Source organism: Labeo rohita, chromosome 5, assembly GCF_022985175.1.
Source record: "Labeo rohita strain BAU-BD-2019 chromosome 5, IGBB_LRoh.1.0, whole genome shotgun sequence".
In the NCBI taxonomy this organism is placed as follows: domain Eukaryota; kingdom Metazoa; phylum Chordata; class Actinopteri; order Cypriniformes; family Cyprinidae; genus Labeo; species Labeo rohita.
In genome coordinates, this window is record NC_066873.1 from 34,933,789 (window position 1) to 34,955,452 (window position 21,664).

The 21,664-nt window shown below is 36.9% G+C and overlaps 1 protein-coding gene across 3 annotated transcripts; it reads left to right on the forward strand.

Annotated features, from left to right (window-relative positions):
• Positions 1-8,668: 8,668 nt before the first annotated feature.
• ficd (FIC domain protein adenylyltransferase) lies at positions 8,669-19,681 on the forward strand. Of its 3 annotated transcripts, none has more exons than XM_051111157.1 (3): positions 8,669-8,875; positions 15,750-16,077; positions 17,761-19,681. In XM_051111157.1, exons 2-3 carry the CDS (start codon positions 15,807-15,809, stop codon positions 18,837-18,839), a joined length of 1,350 nt encoding a protein of 449 aa, XP_050967114.1. In that variant the 5' UTR covers positions 8,669-8,875; positions 15,750-15,806; the 3' UTR covers positions 18,840-19,681. The 3 variants fall into 3 exon arrangements, with proteins under 3 accessions (XP_050967114.1, XP_050967113.1, XP_050967112.1); XM_051111156.1 differs by lacking the exon at positions 8,669-8,875 and adding an exon at positions 15,150-15,257; XM_051111155.1 differs by lacking the exon at positions 8,669-8,875 and adding an exon at positions 15,165-15,262.
• Positions 19,682-21,664: the final 1,983 nt, after the last annotated feature.

The window sequence follows — 21,664 nt, forward strand, 5'->3', positions numbered from 1 at the left end:
AATTAAATATATGCCATATACTATTAACATATGTGTACATTATTCTTCTATTACATTATATTGATATTCGTACTGGCATTTAATGGCACTGTTCAATGGGTAAATAAATTTATCAGAGTAAGAAATTCAACAAACAAACACACACACGGTAAGGCTTTTATTTGTGCATATAACATGGATCAATCTATGGAAATTGTGGTGAATGCTTCTTCCGACGGACCTTCACAGGCTTTTGGCTGCTTTATTTTTTACTAACCACCAGATCGCACTGTTTTCGGCACTCTCAAAGCTTTGAATCTTTTCCCGAAACAGTCAGAGGAAAGTCTCGATGCTTCATCAGGCTTCATTTGCCCGTCACTCCTGTCAACTGTTGAGTGAATGAGTGTCACATTCCGCTTGTTTATTTTGAACCGGAAGACACTCCCACTTTTGTCGCAAGGCCTCATTGGGGAATAGGAAACTTGTGGATATACATTATATCAGCTCCGGTTGGAGCCATTAGGCGCCGCAGATGCGTGCAGCGTACATAGTCTAAGCATTAATATCAGGGAAGGCCCCTTATACTTGAGAGGGGCTATGAAGTGTTTTTTGGAGTTTATAGTACACTGAAGAATGATCATATGATTTTTAACTTATGCCATGTGAACTGTAAATGCGAAAAAAAAAGCCATTTCAATTGCAGTTTTGCGAAATATTCCTTTTCGAATTGCCTGAAAAACCACCTCATGCAAGCGTAAAATTTTTTTGCGATATATAGGAGTTTTGCGAAATTGGCGCGTTTCCATTAGCTGTATTAAAGGGTAATGGAAGCACAGCTTATTGTGTTTGATCTCTGCGTAATAGATGATAGCACTGCAACTGCTATGGCAAGCACTAGCCAAGTATTTGAATGTTGCAGGCTTATTGGCTGCTGATACAAAGTAGAACCAATCAGCTGTGCCATGTGATGATGTCATTATGTCAAACCGAGGCTGCGTCCGAAAGCTCTATGAGTGATTTTCATTTTTGCTTTTTGTTATGGTATTAACATTAATGACACAGACAGTAGCAAATTAAATTAGGCTGTTGTCCCTTTAAGACCAACTGCATGAATCTGAAACACATTGCAGATTTCACCCAACTGTTCGTTAATTTAACACATAAGCGACTGTGTCATCGCGTGAGCACCGTATTGCTTTCCTCACTAATCTTTTCTGTCTTATCCAGACAAGACAGATGTTACAGCCCTGCAGTGATACTGATTACTGTAGTAGCTCTTTGTTCTTGTGTGTGTGCGTGTGTGTGTGGCCTCAAATAACCTACAACATTCCTTTTCCAGACAGTCTCGTACAAAGTTTTTTGTTGAGCACAGAGGTAGCATTAAAACTGGTTGGTTTAAAGCTGTGTGGGTAGGAAGTATATTGTTGTTAGCTCTCAGGTCTGTACTTGCATAAAAAATAGTGTGGGTGGACAGCAATGTCATCGTAAGTTTGTCAGGTGTGCAAAAAAGACATGAACAAACATGCTCCAAGTCGCAAACAGGAATGACAGGGAAAAAAACAAACATTATGTATTTGTCAACATCACATATCAGTATAAGAGTAAGTACTCATGACCATATTTCAGTTAATTTATTAAACTTGAGATCATGTAAAAGTTTTGTTCAGTGGACATGATCAAATCTAGGAATAACAAACATCAGTTTCTGCTCGACTCACTCAGATTCTTTATTCCCACCGAGACAGTATGGGATGTGGGATATTGAGAGATGGGAAACTGACCTTAATTCAGGTCAAGAAGAAATCATGTCCCCTTTCTTTTTTTCAAATGAACACAAAGACTTTCAGAAAAATAATCCATTTCTGTGAGTCCATAGAACGCAAGCGGACCTCCAAAGCTGTTGCTTTGTGGTGCAATATTTTAAAAAGTCTTAAATCTTGGTATTTTTCTTACACACACATATTGTTCATGTTCATCTTGCATGGTTTTTAAACCCAAACTTGTTTGGTACACTTGCGTTATAGGAACTCACAGAGAGATTTATCTAAAAAATCTTTGCTCATATTTATCTCAAGAAAGAAAATGCATCTTGTACAGAATGAGGATGAGTCAATGCTGATGGAAATTCCATTCTGAGATCCCTTTAAGCAGTGAAAACATAACAAATAATAATTAAAAAGAATAATAACATGCTTGTGTTTCAAGAATCGTGGTTCACAGAATCTTCTGAATGCCAAAAAAGCAAACAAACAAACAAACAAAAACTGCCACAATTTCCAGTCATAACACCTCATAAAACTCTTTTTAACAGTTTATACAGGCACAGAAACACAGAAAAGGCATGAGCAAATGATGATCAAGCAGTTAAACGTGGCATTTTAAAAAGTCATTTTTGACTTTTCCTTTGATCATCTATAATTGAGGAGAGTAAGGCAAGGCAAGTTTATTTACATAGCACATTTGTGGTGTACATAAAAGGAATTTATATAATCATGAAACCAAATCACAACAAAGAATTTAAGAACATTTAAATTTAGATTCTACATAAACTACAGTGCAATCAGTTCGGATGTAGCACAGTGCTCATTTTGTAAATGCACAACTAAACATATGAGTTTTGAGTCTGGATTTAAATGTGGCTAATGTTTTGGCACATCTGATCTCTTCTGGAAGCTGTTTCCAACTGTGGGCTTCATAATAGCTAAAAGCAAGAATTGAGCCTTGTGGGACTCCGCATGTCATGGAGTCCATTTGAGGACCATCCCAGAAAGCTGAACCATTTGAGGACCATCCCAGAAAGCCCGACCCAGTTTTCCAGTCTCTCTAGAACAGCGTTTCCCAAATCCAGTCCTCTGTGCTGTGATGCGGTCAGAAACCTGATTGAAAATTGTCCAAGTATCTATGTGAGTTTAAGTAGTAGTTCAGCTGATTAAAAACAAGTCAAGTGAAGTCGAGCTTTATTGTCATTCCGCTACATGTGTGGACATACATTGGAACAAAATGCTGTGTCTAGCAGGACCACAGTGCTACATAAATATGAACATACATTCACAGGACGTAGAAACTATTTTTTTAAACCTATACATCTACTATACATATACTATAAATAATTGACTATACATACACATAACCTAAGACAGACTGTACAAGTACTTTACATAATAACTGTGCATGATAATGTGCAGAAGAGGTATTTAAAGGTTAAGAAGCAAATAGTGCAGTATGATTTGTGGTGCACTGACAAGTAAACATTTGTTAAATACTTATTAGGTTCTTGTAACATGGGTTGTTAATAAGAAAGTGTCTGGTGCATATAGAGAGAAAAGAGTGTGTTTCTACAGGTGGTTTGTCTAGCCCGCTCACCTGTATGTTGCACACTCAGAGGTGCACAATGTTTTCTGTGTAACATGTAGTGTTTATAGGAAAGTGCCTGGTGCATATAGAGATGAAGAATGCGTTACTACAGGTGCTTTGTTCAGCCCACTCACCTGTGTATAGCACCGTGTTTTGAGTTTTTCAACAGTTTAAATTGTGGATAAGGTTTCATAGGGGGGTGAGGTGGTTGAAAATGAGGGCTCTCACAGCCTGGGGGAAAAAGCTGTTTAGCAGTCTTGCAGAGGGAGGGGAGAGGGGTACCGACAATCTTTGCAGCTGTGTTCACTGTCTGTTGTAGGGTCTTAAGGTCAGCAGCACTGCAGTTCCCTTACCAGACAGTGATGCGGCTGGTCAGCACACTCTCAATGGTTCCACTGTAGAATGTGGTGAGGATGGGTGGAGGGAAACTTGCTCTTTTCAGCCGGCGGAGAAAGTGTAGGCGCTGTTGTGCCTTCTTGGAGAGTGACATGGTGTTGGTGGTCCAGGTGGGATCCTCTGTGATGTGCACCCCCAGGAACTTAGTGCTGCTGACTCTCTCCACAGCTGAGCTGTCGATGGTCAGTGGGGGGTGGTCAACAGAGTTCCTCCTGAAGTCCATCACAACCTCCTTTGTCTTACTCGCATTGAGGAACAGGTTGTTAGCACCACACCATTCAACCAGTTGCGCCACTTCCTCTCTGTAGGGTGTTTCATCGTTGTTGCTGATAAGACCTACCACCATTGCGTCATCAGCAAACTTGATGAAAACCTTTTCAATAATCATGCCTATAAAAGGAGGATTTGATATTGGTCTATTGTTGCTCAAAATGGTGTTATCAAGATTGCTCTTTTTCAGGAGGGGCTTATCAACTGCAGTTTTCAGGGAGTTTGGAAAAGTCACAGAAATAAGTGAGGTGATCACCACTTCTAAGAGATCTGCTTTTAAACAGTTAAGCACACTTTTGAAAAAAGATGTGAGAAGCGTGTCAAGGTAGCAGGTTGACGATTTAAGGTGCTGTACCATTTCTTCCAAAATGTTGCTATCAATTTCTTCAAAAACAGACATAGTAACTTCTTCTCTGCTCTGCTGTCGGAGAGCATTTCACTGGGAATCTGACTTGGCGGGGGTTGTTAGTTTCTCAATGTAAAAGAGTGCGAGTGTTAAGTTACTGTTGATAAGGTTTGAGAAGAACGTTTGTCTAGCTTTGTGTAGTTCCACAATGAAAGCATGAAGGCTGTCTTTATAGACACTATAGTGAATTTCAAGTTTCGTCTTCTGCCACATCCGCACAGATTTTCTGCATTGTCTTTTCATACTCTATACAGCTGTTGATTTTCTCAAAGGTGATTTTTGTCTGCCAGTCTTCCTACTGACTTTAACCGGTGCAATGTCTTCAATAACATTCTTAACATTTGAGTTAAAGGAATTCAGGAGATCAACAGAGTCTGCAGAAATGCTTGGTGTTAAAGATATAACCTTCATAAATAGCACACTAGTGTCTTTGTTATTGAATAAAGACAGATCTAGATTCAGTGGTAGCAGAGATCAATATATCAAAGACAATACAGAAGTGATCAGATATGTTTAGATCCTTACTGATGAATAATCATGTCCACAATTGTGTGTGGGTCCATGCACATGCTGAATCAGGTCAAAAGTGTTTAAAACAGTTATAATTTCCTTTGTAGCATTGATTTCTGCATTATCTATGTGAATATTAAAATCCCCTGCAATAGCAAAACAGTCAAACTCTGAGGAAATCATTGATAACAGTTCTGTAAACTCTTCAGCAAAAGCTGGAAAGTATTTTGGAGGCCTGTAAATAATAAGTAGAATGTGTGGAGCACCTTTCAGCAGAATCCCTAGATATTCAAAAGACAATTACTGACCAAATGACACTTGCTTGCATTGATAGACATCTTTAAATAGAGCAGCTACACCTCCACCTCATGTTTCTCTCTGTACAGACATGAAAAGCAAACTGTCAAAAGTCAATAAGGATATAATTGTATTTGCCCTATAATAGTCATATGTCATAAGTGCTAAAAGGATTGTTTTCTTAACTCATTAACTCGCTGAACCAGTTTCACTCACACTTCACTGCTAACACAAAAAAATGTGTGGATATCAATAAGCATGAACAGACTTTTATTAAAGCAGAGTAAAAAAAAAAAAAAGGTTTTTTAGAGGATGCTGCTTTTGGCAGTAGTGGGTCTGCTTGCATTGATAGCCATCTTTAAACAGAACAGCTACATGTCCACCTCTCCTAACAGCTCTGCAGACACTCATGAAAGTAAAGTTAGAAGGGACTGTTTCATTGAGCACTGTCACACTGCAGCTGTCTTCTAGCCATGTTTTGTTTAAAAACATAAAATCTAGGTTGTTTGTGGTTAAGCCATTGATCAGAAATGATTTATTTTTTAGTGAGTGAATGTTTAAAAATGCTTATGGCATTAATTTTTGTCCCCACAGCAATCTTATTTCGACACGTAATAGGCTGCAGATTAGATGGGTCAGCCGTACAACTTGAGAAGGCCTTAGGGGCCATTCGCACAGAACAGGTTTTCCATTCCAGTGTGCTACTTTTCCATTGGTTTTCACACGCTTGGTGGACATGCACGACCGGTACGCCTGCATCCTGTGTCTTTTTAAGACGATGTGTCAAGTTAAAAGAATTTCAACTTTTACACATAGCACTCATCAGTGTCAGTGGAGCGATAAGAAGAACTCTGGGGAGGTGTGTGTGTGCCATTCAGGTTGTGTGGATTGGCACACACTACTGAAGGATGATGGAGAGATAAGAAAATATTGTCAAAAGAAAATCAAGCCTCTGTTAAAGAGCATAATAGGACCCCTATTATGCACTTAACTCCTTCTTAAGAAGTTCTGACTGCTCTTTCCAAATATCAATCTTCCCAACATGGATGATGAATCGATTTGCAGTCTTGTGCTTCATTAGAATGTTCTTAAAGGGGTCATCGGATGCTAAGTTCACTTTTTCATGTTGTTTGAACATTAATGTGTGTTGGCAGTGTATGTACAAATCTACCCTATAATGATAAAAATCCATGCAGTGATTTTTAATTAATCTGTAAAAATAATATTCCCTTTTTCAAATCGAGCGGTTCTCAGATGCCTGTCGTTGTGACGTCACACCCACAGAGGCCACTCCCACGATAGTTGATTGACATAAGCGATTTACCTCGAATCAGCTGTCACAGTCCGCCCTCTTTGTTTCAATACCGGAGCAGGGATGTAAGTTAGACAAGAATATCTCCGATTGAGCGATTGAGGTGTTGTGTTGTGTTGCTGGATGTAATAGTGAACATAGTGGTCGTCATTTACTCCCGACATCTGAGCTGCTGAAGATGCAGTAGATTGCGTTTGTTTGTGAAGGGAATGCACCTCCCGATCTACATATATCCGTCTATGTTCGCGCAAATCATTCATGATCCAGCTTTACTTACAGCAAAAGTGAGTATAAGGGTTTTTTTATGAATCTTTGCGATCGCCTTTCCTTATAACGCGGCTACATGAGGCTACATGCAGCTAATGTAACCAAGACCGTCTTCTCACAGAGAGAAGAGAGGGGCGGGGTGAGCAGAGCTCATTTGCATTTAAAGGAACAACCCCTTAGAATGAGATGATTTTTGCTGAGCTCATTTTGACAAGGTAAAAAGGGTGTTATTTTACAAAACCATTGAGAATTTTTAATCAAAGTATATTATAGACTTTTCATTAAGACCCTAAAGAATCATATTAACTTGTGGAAAATGGGCATTTGATGGCCCCTTTAAGTTCCTTGTTCACATCAGAGACGGTTGCTTGAGGAAAGCAGCATGTCATTGTAGTCCTGCTACTGATGTTTCTGATAAAAGAGTCACCCACTATCAGAGTCCTGGGCTCTGAATACCGCACAGATTTTAGTTAAATGGTAAGATCTAGGCATTTCAAGTCAAGTCAAGTCACCTTTATTTACATAGCTCTCCATACAATACAGATTGTGTCAATGCAACTTTACAGTGCTCAACAGGAAAATAGTGTGTCAATTATGAAAGAGGACAAACGGTAAGTTTTTCAGTTAAAGTCAGTTTGATCTCACCCTTCAGCTCAGTTCAGTTTTCTTCAAATAGTGTCTCACACTCAAGCCGACAATACTGCCAGTAATTAAGTGTCGCCAACTAAGTAAGCCAAAGGTGACAGTGCCAAGAGTAACTTTCACATACTGTCACTAGTCACATACCAAGCAAATGTGAGAAAGACAAGTTGTTCCTTTGCACAAGTTTCATGAATAGAAGAACATGTTTCTTCTTGTACAGACGTGAAAAGCAAATTGTCAAAAGTCAATAAGGATATATTTGTATTTGCCCTGTATGTATGGTCTTCTTAGCTCATTAACTTGCTGAACCAGTTTCACTCACACTTCACTGCCAACACATACATATCAAATATTTAAGTTGATATTATCAGCATACATGTCACAATACGCTGTCTCAGGAAACACACTGGAAACGTCAATCGTCTTTTAACGACTACAAACACAAGGGATAATCCAAAACAGAGGCTTGAGCAGACACAGGTAAATACTGAGTAACAAACAATTAGACCCAACAAAGGAAGACAAAACAAACAAGGAAATTAAATACAAGAAATAATTATGAACTCAGGTGTAAGGAATAATCAACTAAACTAAACAAGGACATGAAAAAGACCAAATAAGGCAAAACATGACACAACAGGTCCTTAGTCCTGACAGCATGAAATTTTAAATTCAAAAGGGCAAGTCATTTTTGCACAGCTCTTCTGGCTGGTCAGTCATGACATTGGCTGTATCCGAAATCACTGCTTATACCCTTAAATAGGGCGCTATTTTTTGTCTTCCTCTTTCTCAGAAATGACATAAATAGTGAGACTGAAGCCATTCGTGCTGATTTACTCTCAGGCAAAGGGTAGACCATGCTATGTTTATTTAAAAATCTAACACATATTTGGTTCTGAGGCACATAAGGATCCTTTTAAACCAGCACTTTGAAACTCTGTTTCTGGAGGCACACCAACGGTACAAATATTTGAGGTCTATAAACCACCTGAAACAGCACATCAACTTGCTAGCATAGTACTCTCCGTGCCCCGTGCAGGATGTCAGATAAAATCATAGATAGATAGATAGATAGATTCCCCTCATGTTTTTTTAGTTTATTTGATCTTGTTTGCTCAGGCGGGGAGTTCCAGACGGTTTGAGTAGAATGAGACTCCACAGTGGGAGTAGACTCAAAATCAAATTGCAATATTAGCCAAGATAACCTAGGGCAATTCATTCCATAATTCAAGCGATTTCTCTGTCTGGGTTATCTCTCTCACACACCCATTAAACGCTGGCTCTTTATCCTCCCTTTCTTGCAGCTACTGATTTTTCTGAACACACTCCCACACTGTTTGTTAGGACTATTTGTTACAATTTATTATAAAACTAATGATTTGCACTGAAAAGCCATTGGGGGATTCTTATTTGAAATCATGGATAAACAACAATGAACAAAGGTAAGCCTGCCTGATCAATACTAGCAATGCAAGATCAAACTGTTATTTGTCTAGTATGCCAATCCCCCACCAAAACTTCATGCCTTCTGCAAAATGTGTTTTATGTGGTTTTTTGTTTGTTTGTTTGTTTGTTTTTTTTTAAGATAATTAAAACAGCAGTTTTTAAATAATGAAAGAATATGTAAAAGTTTGGTGTTTGGGGTAAAAGCGCCCCTGCTGTTGGGGCAAAAAGGCACAATAATTAACATGATAATTAATAGAAGGTTGACTTTTCCATTTGTTGACATGACATTGTTAGATTCAGATGGCAAATATCATATATTATATAAAGTATTTGTATCAATACTGTGAGCTTTTTACCCCATGCTGGTAAGCCTTTACCCCATGTGTGGAGCCTCATGCATTTATGAGATTTTTAAACAAAATTAATGACTTGTATGATTTATTTTCACACAAAATCTGTTGCTCCATAAATGTTCAATAAAAATGTATGTATTTTTCTGTATTACCACAATGGCTGTGCATCCTGGAAACTGACCAAAACATATTTATACCTATACAACACAGGTGTAAACTCACTGTAAATTGATTATTAAAATGTACTACTAGAAAACTAGAATTTATACATCTTTCCTATGAAAGTTCAAGACCAATCCTTTAATCTTACTACTAGAGTTGCCAAACTATGCAAAAGCTGAAACTACGCAAAAGCGGCAGTCCTTCTGGTGCACTCAGTGTCCGATTTCTCTCACTTGTTTTCATTCAGTCCTTCAAGTGGAATATATTAGTGGAATAATGAATGAGGCTTTAGGGGGCGATTTTGGATACAGCCATTCTGAGGTCTGTTACATAACAGATTACAGGTCTCAGGCTTTTGGAAGCTCTGCGTGAAAGTTATTTCAGTTTCTTAGTTTTTGTCTTTCTCTTTGTCAGAAATGACATAAATAGTGAGACTGAAGCCATTACTCTCAGGCAATGAGTAGATTCTTATTTGAAATCATGGATAAACAACAATGAACAAAGGTAAGCCTACCTGATCAATACTATTTTAGTTTCTTAGTTTTTGTCTTTCTCTTTGTCAGAAATGACATAAATAGTGAGACTGAAGCCATTACTCTCAGGCAATGAGTAGATTCTTATTTGAACATAACATGGTCTTATTTGACCATGCTATGTTTATTTAAGAATCTAACACATTTGGTTCTAAGGCACACAAGGATCCTTTTAAACCAACGTTTCATAACTCTGTTTCTGGAGGCACACCAACAGTACAAATTTTTGAGGTCTATAAACACACCTGAAACAGTACATCAACTTGCTAGTATAGTAAACCGAAATAAATTGCCCAGAAACTGAAGACAGTTGACTTGCTGCATTAAAAAAAAAGCTATCAAAATGACCAGCCTACACTGTAAAAAATAAAAAATGCAATTTGTTGAGTCAGCGTAAAATAATTTGTTACCCTGCTGCCTTAAAATTTTAAGTTCAGTCAACTAAAATAAGTTTAGTCAACTTGAAATGTTAAGTTGTACTAAGTAACAACTTAGATATTTGTGTTTGCTAAACTTAACAGATGGGTAAGTTGATTCAACTCAAATATCTAAGTTGTCACTCAGTATAATTTAACATTTCAAGTTGAATAAACTTTTTTTGATTTGACTGAACTTAAAATTTTAAGGCAGCCAGGTTACAAATTATTTTAAGTTGACTTAACAAATTGTTTTTTACAGTGTATTTTGATATATAACACTCTGCCCTATAGATAGGATGACAGGTAAAATCATAGATAGATAGATAGATAGATAGATAGATAGATAGGCTGGGAGTTCCAGACGGTTTGAGTAGAATGAGACTCCACATGGGAGTAGCTAGACTCAAAATCAAACTGCAATATTAGCCAAGATAACCTGGGGCAATTCATTCCATAAATCAAGCGATTTCTCTGTCTCGGTTATCTCTCTCACACACCCATGTTATCTCTCTCACACACCCATTAACTCTTTATCCTCCCTTTCTTGCGGCTACTGGTTTGTTAGGATGGAACTTTGGATGTGTTTCCTGATAGTCATGGTTTTATTAGGGTTCTAAATATATTTAATGCATCCTTCTAAACAAGAACAACATTTATTAAAACAATTTCACAGATTTAAGAGCAGTGTTGGGCAGTAAACCATTACTTTGTAACGCGTTACTGTAATTTGATTTTTTTTTTTTTTTAGTAACGGAGTAATTTAACGCGTTATAATTTCCAAATTAGTAGAGTATAGTTACAAGCATGCGTCACCGCTGCGTTACATCATTGCAGACAGAATGTGATTTATCATATAAAAAGGGTGTTGGCTAGCACACGCGACGTCCTTTACCTGAGAACTACTTTGACTGGAAAGCGCCTGTGAGGCGGATACTATCAATGAAAACATAGTCAGCATGGAGAGAGGAAAGCACGCGTTCTGTAGCTGGAAATACAATCATTATTTTTAGTTTATTTCTGTCAAAGGCAAGAATATTATTGTGCGTTGTCAATTAGAGGGAAAGAAATCCTTTTCAACCGTGAGAAACTGAAAGGGCAACATGGCACATTAAAACTTATTGAGAACGTACCGGGTGCGGAGAGCAACGCATCAGCTTCTGTTATCGTACCGCGCCGCTCTCTGTTGCGTCGAGTCCAGCGAGAGTGGTCTCTTATCCACTGGCACTGGACTCAAAAGAGAGTACAAGACTTGCGCGGTACAAGACCTAATGGGCGAGTGCGGGTGCGGGCGCGGGCGGGCAGAGACTGCAGGATGCGATAGAATAAAATGATTTGCGGGACTCCCGCAAAATAGAACCGTCTAAACATAAAATATCTAAAACAAATTAATTGCTATTCATGTATTGCACAAAAGCAACAAGAGCAACTATATAAAACAAAAATGATTAACAGGCGTAAGCATAGGCAGAGTTTCTGTTTATAACATGTGTTTGCAGCGTTGAACAATGTTGATTTCTGAAATGCAACGGACAATCAAAGAATCCACTCACCGCTCGAAATGCCGTGCATTCTGCAACCATGCACGCAGCAGTCTATTGCTTTTATAGTTAAAGTAACAGCGGTTTGTGAATGTTCATGCTTTAATAACAATTATTTTATCGGAGCGTTTATGCTGGGATGGTAGGCAACACACAAATTCACTATTTCACGTAAATTCCGTGGATGTACAAAAAAAGTAACGTAACGAGTAATGTAACGAATTACTTTTGAAATAAAGTAATCAGAACAGTAATGTGATTACTTTTCAAAAGAGTAATCAGTAATCAGTAATTTAATTACATTTTCAGAGCAACTTGCCCAGCACTGTTTAAGGGTGAAATGGTGTAGTGGTGCTCTGAAATGAGGATGCAAAGTCCTTAGTTTTTTAAAAATAATTTTTCAGTCACATTTTCTTTACATTAAATAAACACTACTTAAACTACCAGAATAAAAAGCTATATTGTATTTTTATATAAGCAATGTAATTAATAGGCTGTATTTACTTATGAACTGATGTTCAGCTGTTCTTTTTCATCAGTCATCAGAGCTCGGTAAACAGTGGTCACAGATGCTGAGATTTAATTTTAATTTCAACAATCTGAAAACCCCACATATCAAGTTTTCAGGCTGTTTGATTTTGATGTAACAAAGTGGTTCTAAGTGAGTGAGTTGTTTACTTAATTTTTTAAAATTAGTTTTCCCAATAATTCTATTATATTGTTCATTCAGACTGATTCGCAAACGCGAAACGCACACAAACAAAAGAGGCGGGATTTATCGTATGAACCTGTCACAGCCGATCATAACCAGTCATATCCAATCATATCACGATGCAGGCATTGCCTCTTCTCACCTGACTTTTTTCCCCCATTCATTCTCCGTTAACCCCACTTTTAGGGGTCTGTTAAACTTCAGTGGGGTCAGGGGAGGCAAGAGAGACGCGGACTGCTGCTGTAACTTTACCTGCTGGTGTCGCTGTTGGACACTTTTACTTTAGAAAAACAAGTGATTTATAGGTTTTTCTTGTCATAATTTGTAATATTTGCTTTATTCTTTGTACTTTGATTTTTTTTTATCTTGCCTCCCTTGCCTCCTCAGAGAAAATGACCCTGCAGGCAGAAGAAAATTTATGCAGTACTCATATTTTTTGGTGATGCAGTAATAAATTAAGAAATATCATTACTGTTTCCAACCATGTGTGCAGAAACAAAAACAATTTTTTGGTTTACTAGAGGGTAGGGTAAGTGAGTTATGAAACAGAGAGAGAGAGCAGATTTTTCCTATCCTTTCCCCTCTGTGACCTCCTCTCAAAGCATATTCCATGCCTCTGCATTTCCATGGTAACCCCGCGCCTCATCTATCACTAAAAGCTTTGATTATGCGCTCTTATGAACTGTACAAAACATACTCATGCAAGCTGATCACACACAAACCAGTTTATGAATAATTATGAAGGGGGAGGTGCTGGGAAGGATTGAATATGAATACTCAAAGTTTACAGTGATGATTTGTTGGATCTATAATGTGCAATGTAACACAAGCAATAATGTATGATGCCCTGAAATCCTCTAAGCCTGAGGCAGGGATGTTAATGTAGAAAACAAAAAATGAAAAAACAATAACATCAACAACAATATGTATTAGAGATTTCCCTTTGCTGCCCTGAGGCTTATTGCTTTGTAGAGGAATGAAGCACACTGCTCTCATTATGTGCGGTGATTCATACACTTTAGTTCTGCAGGTGGGCTGCCCGACCTTAGTAATTCATGAAGCACTGGTGTAAAATCATGATTGAGATTATTCCCAATGTAATTTCAGTGAAAACATAATTATAGCATCTCTAGATGCCTCTCTACATGTTGCTTTACACAGATATGCATCAAAGGCCGTAAAGGACATGATTTGTATTCCAAGTTTAGTGGGTTTAGTGACTCGGTGAAGGATCTATGATATGATTAATATGAATGGAGTCTGTCTCTCTCTTCTTGGTGTTTATGTAATTGAGTGTGTGGGTTTAGTATTAACATCTGGCCAGCTTTAGGGCAGATATAGAGTCATAAATCACCCTGCACAGTTATTGTCTCCTTGACCACGACAAACACAGATGCACACACTCCTTAATATCCCTTTGGCTATAACGTGCAGATTTGGCTAAACTTGTGAAACTGTTCTTATAAATAAAGTAAAACATGTCAAGAAGTATTGATGAGATGGCAGCACAAATTACACTAGAATAAATTATTATATGAAGTTATTGTATCAGTGTATACCTGTGTTTTACGCATTAAAGATTTTTAATAGTATATTATATGAATTATATTATATCGGTATGTTATATTCACGGTATCTTATATTAATGGTATATTGTAGAGATTTCTAAGTCCTTATTTGAATGCAGTATTTGCAGTAAGGGCCATGTTGACCATTTCCAAGATTTTTGTTGAAGAAATTTAAAAAGAGCTGTCATTTATTTTATTACTTTTATTACTGAGGCAATACTGACCTCTAGTGTGAGACAGTGAATTCTACTTTCCCATATGAGAATATCTAAAATAAAAGGAAGTATTTTGTTTTATTTATTTTTACACCGTGAAAAGAAAAAAAGCGTATAATTTATTTTGCCAATATTATACGTGTACAAGTGACCAGATTACTCCTATACTGGAGTCTTTGCACTAGCTCCCTGTCAGGTTTCTTGTTTTTTTCATTTTAAATGTTAAAATTCTCAGGTTTCACGTCACGGCCTTTCATAGTTTGGCTTCACTATTTAAGAAAAAATAAAATAAATTAAAATAAATAGATAATTTAAAACGATTCGGAAAAACGGAGATTACCCCTTGGAGTTTAAAGTGTTTAAAGTTCAGACTTTAAGGCGTGATCTTCGTTCTTCCGAATCATTTATTATTAGTAGTAGTAGTAGTAGTAGTATTTACATTTTAGATTATACCATTCTTAAATTGTTTTGATGCATGTTTTTATTTTTATTATTTTTATTTATTTAAATCTTTTTTGTAAAGCGCTTTGAGATGCAACTTTTAAAGTCGCTATTAAACGTTAAGTTGTTGTTGTTATATATGCAAATAAATATCTTGTTAGACCATTAGTAAAGGACATTACATATTGACATAACAGGATCCAACAGAGCGTCTTGTCCAATCATGTAGTTCTACGATCTGGAAAATGTGTTGCTGTACGAGGGTGTGTAGCAAATCTCTGACCAATCAGTAAGCGCATACTAAGTAAAATCAACCAATCAATATCATCCTTACAAGTAGGCCATATCCGTTTCGCGGAAGTTGACGTTGCTAACACCAGAGGAAACATTTCTGAGCATATCCATCATTTATAATGAGGATAACATATCATTAACCGGTAAGGTATGTCTGACATTTATGTCTTATTTTATAAAGTGCGTAACTTGCCGCCGGTTTTAGTGTTTAGCGAAACGTTTTTCTGTAGAAATATATGAATATTAACATGACTTGTCATGAACTGCTGTAGTCATGGACTGTCTACCATAAGGTCATATTTCTGGTGTCAGCTGGACAAATCTTGTTCTACAGTATTTCACGTATTTACCTATTGTGTTAGATATTACAATTATAATAATACTTAAATGCCAGTGTGTTTATCTACAGCATATAGGACAGCTATACATATCAAATACAGGTTTAGGTGGTTTTAAAGACGACTGTGCTTGACCACAAGTGAATTTTACTTTCATCTTCAGACTGTGAAACAACATGAGAGATGGTTGTAAATGAGCCAAAGAGCCACTTGGCTCACATTAGACTAAAGAAAAATGACAGTACACCTGATTTAACAATTTTATGCTTAACCTGCTTTTTTTTTTTTTTCATGCAGATATTGTCTTGCAAGAATGTTGGACGTGTGGCCTGTGACATTTGGATCTCTTGATTGATGGCAGCTCTAGCAGTGTTCCGGCATGCCTGCAGCGGTCCTCTGCTGTGGGGCTGGGGACCTGTTCTGTTTGGCTTGCTGGGGTCTGTATTTGTTCTGCTGCTGCCTTTAGCAGGAATAGAGGAGCAATGCTGTGCCACATTAAAGGGTCTTGCTCTTCTGCGCTGCCAGCTGTGGGGCAATGTCCAGCGGCCTGTAGTGCACACCACCAGCCTGACGGTCCCTTTCACTGCACTAGACCTCCTGCCACAGAAAGTCAAGCCTAGTAAAGGTACAGTTGACGCTGATGTTGACTTTGTGTTGAGTGGCTGAATGTCAATTCAAAATTGACTCTAGTAACTTTCTTTACTTGATACATGTTATTCAGTCTTCATAATCTGTCTCTATCAGTCTGTCGGTATCTATTTTTTTTTCTGATCAGAAAACCACTAACCCTTCTACTTATCTCTATGTAGATTATTAATACTTTGAATTTGCTTTGAATTAGCTTTTAGTTGTTATTTTGTAATATATCTTTCATATAATATAGCTTTCATATATATATATATATATATATATATATATATATATACACTACCAGTCAAAAGTTTACATTTTTTGAACTCTCTTTTGCTCACCAAGCCTGCATTTATTTGATCCAAAGTACAGCAAAAAAAAGTTATATTTTGAAAAATATTTACAATTTATAATAACCGCTTTCTGATTGAATATAGCCTATTTTAAAATGTAACATATTCCTGTGATTTCAAAGCTGAATTTTTAGCATCATTACTCCAGTCACATGATCCTTCAGAAATCATTCTTATATTCTGATTTGCTGCTCAAAAACATTTTATCATTATTATCATTATCATTATTGTTATTATTATGTTGAAAACAGCTGTGTAGAATTTTTTTCAGGTTTCATTATGAATATAAAGTTAACAGCATTTATCTGAAATAGAAATCTTTTGTAACATTATAAAAAAAAATTATACTGACTCCAAGCTTTCGAATGGTATAATGTATAATGTTACAAAAGCTTTTTGAATTCAGATAAATGCTGATCTTTCTATTCATCAGAGAATCCTGAAAAAATGTATTGTTTCTGTTTTAACTATTGATGATAATAATAATAATAATAATACATGTTTCTTGAACAGCAAATCAGCATATAAGAATGATTCTAAAGGATCATGTGATACTGAAGACTGGAGAAATGATGCTGAAAATTTTTGAAGCTGAAAATAGCATTTTTTTTTAAATAGTAAAAATATTTTGCAATATTACTGCTTTTGCAGTAATCAATATCAAATAAATGCAGGCTTGGTGAGCAGAAGAGAACTGTTTAGAAAACATTAAAAAAACAACACACACACACACACACATACATATATATATATATATATATATATATATATATATATATATATATATATTATTCTTTTTTTTTTTTTTTTTTTTTTTTTTTTTAATTCTTTCATTTAAAAGTTTTCCGATTACTATTTTATTTTATATTATTTCAATTAACAGACATTTGTTTTTACTTAACAATAACATTGTTATGTTCTGTTTGTATTGTTTGTTTGTTTGTTTGTTTGTTTTTGTGGTTAAGTCAATTCTGAGTGGATCAAGTCTCTCCCTCTTACTTTTCTTGTTGAATTTCCTACTCTAATTTTGCTATATATGTTCAATAATGGAATTGAATTTTTTAAAATCGTATATTCTTGTCTCATTCACCTCTGTGGCCACAGTTTATTTTTAGGCTTTTGAAAGCTTTACAGATACTAAAACTCATTAGAAGATCACTGAAATCAGGTTTACAGGCAATTTAGTGTCATACATTTCGATTAAACCGACACAACTGAAAAATAATTAAAAATGAAACTTACTTTCAAGTGTTAATGTCTAACGATTATGCGTCTCTTAGCTGGAATGTCATACCACTAAACACTGACCATCTGTTTGTTTACAGAGACTCAGTTGGAGGCAAAGGCAGCTCTCCAGCAAGCTTTGGAGATGAAGAAAAATGGCAAGAGGGAGAAAGCTCATAAGCTGCTCGTCCACGCGCTCAACATGAACCCAGAGTTTGTGGATGCGCTCACCGAACTGGGAACCATACTGGAGGAGGAAAAAGACGTTGTCCAAGCAGACCACCTGTACACCAAAGCCCTCGCCATCTCACCCTGTAACGAGAAGGCTCTGGTGAGCAGGGATCGCACACTCCCATTAGTAGAGGAAATAGATCAACGTCACTTTGGAATCATCGATGGAAAGGTACGACGTCTCATGTCCATACCCAAAGGCAACTCTGCTTTGCGTAGAGTCATGGAGGAGACCTACTACCATCATATTTACCACACCGTAGCTATCGAAGGCAACACGCTCACTCTTTCAGAGATTCGACATATTATAGAAACCAGATATGCTGTACCAGGAAAGAGCCTTCAAGAACAGAACGAGGCAATTGGCGTCGATGTAGCAATGAAGTACATAAACACAACCCTGCTATCCCGCGCTGGAGCAATCACAGTAAACGACATCCTAGAGATACACAGACGGGTCCTAGGCTACGCCGATCCCGTCGAAGCCGGGCGATTCCGTGTCACCCAGGTGTTCGTGGGACATCACATCCCACCGCACCCACAGGACCTGGACAAGCACATGCAGGAACTGGTGCAGTGGTTGAACTCAGAGGAAGCGCTGCATCTACACCCGGTGGAGTTCGCAGCTCTTGCACACTATAAACTGGTGTACGTGCATCCATTCGTGGACGGGAATGGACGGACGTCCCGACTGCTCATGAACTTAATCCTAATGCAAGCTAGTTATCCACCCATCACCATTCGGAAAGAACAGAGGGCAGAGTATTATGCCGCCCTGGATACTGCCAATGAGGGCGACGTGAGGCCCTTTATACGCTTCATCGCGAAATGCACAGAAATGACACTTGATACGCTACTGATAGCCACAACTGAGCATGCGGTTGGGCTGCCTGACGCTAGCAATCACGCCTGTCCTGACTGTAAACACACCATACCTGTGCATAGCTGATAGATGTATAGTGGTAAGTGGAAAAAGATAGCGTGTAGCGTGAACTGACGTGCCATAAGGCCATATCAGCCTCTCTGATGAAACACTGTCCAACCTTCAACCGCAAGCATGGGACCTACATGGACAAATTGTGGATCTATTTTAAGTTTGTGCATTCACTGTGTAGCTCTCTCTGTTACAAATCCGCTGTTCTTTTTGAAATATGGACCATTCGTCTATATTTTAGCCTCTGCTTTGTTGTCAGTTTCAAAGCTTTTCTGTTTCACTGAATGAACAGTATTAGGTCAGATCTTCAGATCTTTTAGCAACTCAATCCTCCTGCTTTTGAGTAAATTAACTCTGCTGTCTGTTGGGAACAATATTCATACTCGTACTTTTGTGGTGTTTATCTCTATACTTGGACTTCTTCCAGTCTCAAAATACAAGCTTGAGTTAATCGCTTATGAAGTTTGCTTGGAAAAATGAACAGGTTTGTAAAATGTGAAAAACTTTGCAGTTCTTTAGTGATGATTTTCAGATGCAGAAGTACATTTTGTGAACTCTACAGCTTGTTGGACACATTTCTCATTTACAAGCTGGCAGGTTACAGCAAAGAAATGTCATGTTCAGAAATGAGTGTCTGCCAAACTCAGTTTGAGTAATAGTTAACCTTTAACATTTCCTAGAGCATAATCCATGATTTTGATTTGAATTCTTTCGTTTATTTTAAAAGGATAGGTCACCCAAAAATGAAAATTCTGTCATTAATTACTCACCCTCATGTCGTTCCAAACATGTAAGATCGTCATTCATCTTCAGAATACAAATTAAGAATTTTTTTTTTTTTTTTTTTTTTTTTTTTTTTAAATCCAAGAGCAAGGGTACTACCATGTTCCAGGCACAGAAACATAGTAAGGACATCAATGAAATAGTCCATGTGAAGTTATTTTTGTTTTCTTTGCATACAAAGAGTATTCTGAACCACTGATGTCACATGGACTATTTTAACGAGGTCCTTATTACTCTAGGATTTCACAACTCTTGGATTTCATCAAAAATATCTTAATGTTTGTTCCAAAGATGAGCGAAGGTCTTACGGGTTTGGAACGACATGAGAGTGAGTAATTAATGACAGAATTTTTTTAGTGAACTATCCCTTTAAAAGATTTTAAGATGTTATTTTTCCATATGAAAATGATTCCGACGTGTGATTTAAGGAATATTATAATAGCCCACAGCTGTTCAAAATGTTATTTAGGAAGCTGTATTATTGATCACATGAATAGTGTTGAAAGGTTGTATTAATAATAATGTTAGGGACTTTTTTTGATTGACATCTTTTGATTTTGATTTTGCCACTATTTTCAAGCACTTTAATCTATTTAAACATAGCTTTAATTTATTTTACTACTCGTAAAAGCTATTTTATTATTGTGTGTAATAAATTATTGTGCAACTTCTCATTTCCTTTTAGTATTTGGTGGATTTGTCATCATTTTCTGTCTTTTCATAAGCAGAATAATAGCCAGTATCCACAGCTGTAAAATATGAAAAATGTCAAAACAGTCCACAAGGGCTGTCACGATTCTTCGATGCAATAGAGTGTTTTCATGATGCGAAGTCAATCGGCCATATTGGCAGCACTGAAACTGGCATATTTTGCTGAAAATTATTGTCATGTTTTGGGCTGTACTAATCGATCTGACTGGGAAAAACATTTGGAGTATTGTAGACTGCCAAAAGAGATAACAAATCAAGGAGAAGAGTGCAAAAAACTGGGGAACAAAAGGCATTTGTGGCCAAACTGAACCAGGATTTCCAGGGCAGAAATCTTGAAAACATTCGTGTTTGTTCTTATAATTTCTGGTTAAGCAGGTGAAATTTTAGGCTAATGTCTTAATACTGTTCGTACTTATATTTACCAACTATTAACTTTGTCAAATTGCGCCCTTTTCTGATTATTAAGTCCTCTATATGCTTTAGCAGCTGGTTTAGACGGTATTCAGTAGTACATCAACTGTGCAATCCATGGGCACATCCGGGTAACTGACCAACGACGAGAATCCATGAAATGCATTATAAGATCATTTTCTGAGGCTGCATAACATAAAAACATTTTAAAATCATAAGCATAATATTATGAATTCACAAACCTTACCATTCAAGTGCTACACGAACTGTTATAAGTTGACCGTCTCAAACTCCATCTCTGTATATTACTACGAGTTTGGGTTTATAACGTTCATCTGGGATCGAAATTTTATCAGATTTGCAAACACATAATACATCAGTATCTTTCTCAATATGCTCAATATTCATTGCGATTTCAAAATAAATGCTTAAACCCTCACTCTGAGTTTACACGGTTTGCTATCCAAATTTTCAAGAAATTACAGTGGTTGTAACATTTCTGTTGTAAAGAAATGGACAAATATTAAAGATTAAGTGGACACTGGAAGTAAGTGTTGTTTAGTCAATATTGAACAATGATTAGATTGGGTTGTAAAGTATAAAAACAATCGTCAGGCAGTTGGCGCCCTCTGCAGGCCTTTGAGATAATGCATAATGTACGTAGCTCTATTGTTTATAATAGATTATGCACAAATGGTTTTGTTAAAAAAAAAACGTATGATTACTTGTTTCTTATACTTTATTTGAATTAATTATTATCGGACCACAAAACCAGTTACAAGTGTAAATTTCTCGAAATTTCATTATCTGAAAGCTGAATAAATAAGCTTTTTTGTTGATGTATGGTTTGTTAGGATAGGACAATATTTGGCAGAGAAACAATTATTTGAAAATCTGGTATTTGATGATGCAAAAAAAAATCAAAATACTGAGAA

What these genes read in the sequence shown, in the direction of transcription:
- ficd (XM_051111157.1), top strand. Translation starts at nt 15,807, where the DNA reads ATGGCAGCTCTAGCAGTGTTCCGGCATGCCTGCAGCGGTCCTCTGCTG. An exon ending in GAAAGTCAAGCCTAGTAAAG is followed by an intron (nt 16,078 to 17,760) that starts GTACAGTTGACG and finishes GTTTGTTTACAG; the next exon opens with AGACTCAGTTGGAGGCAAAG.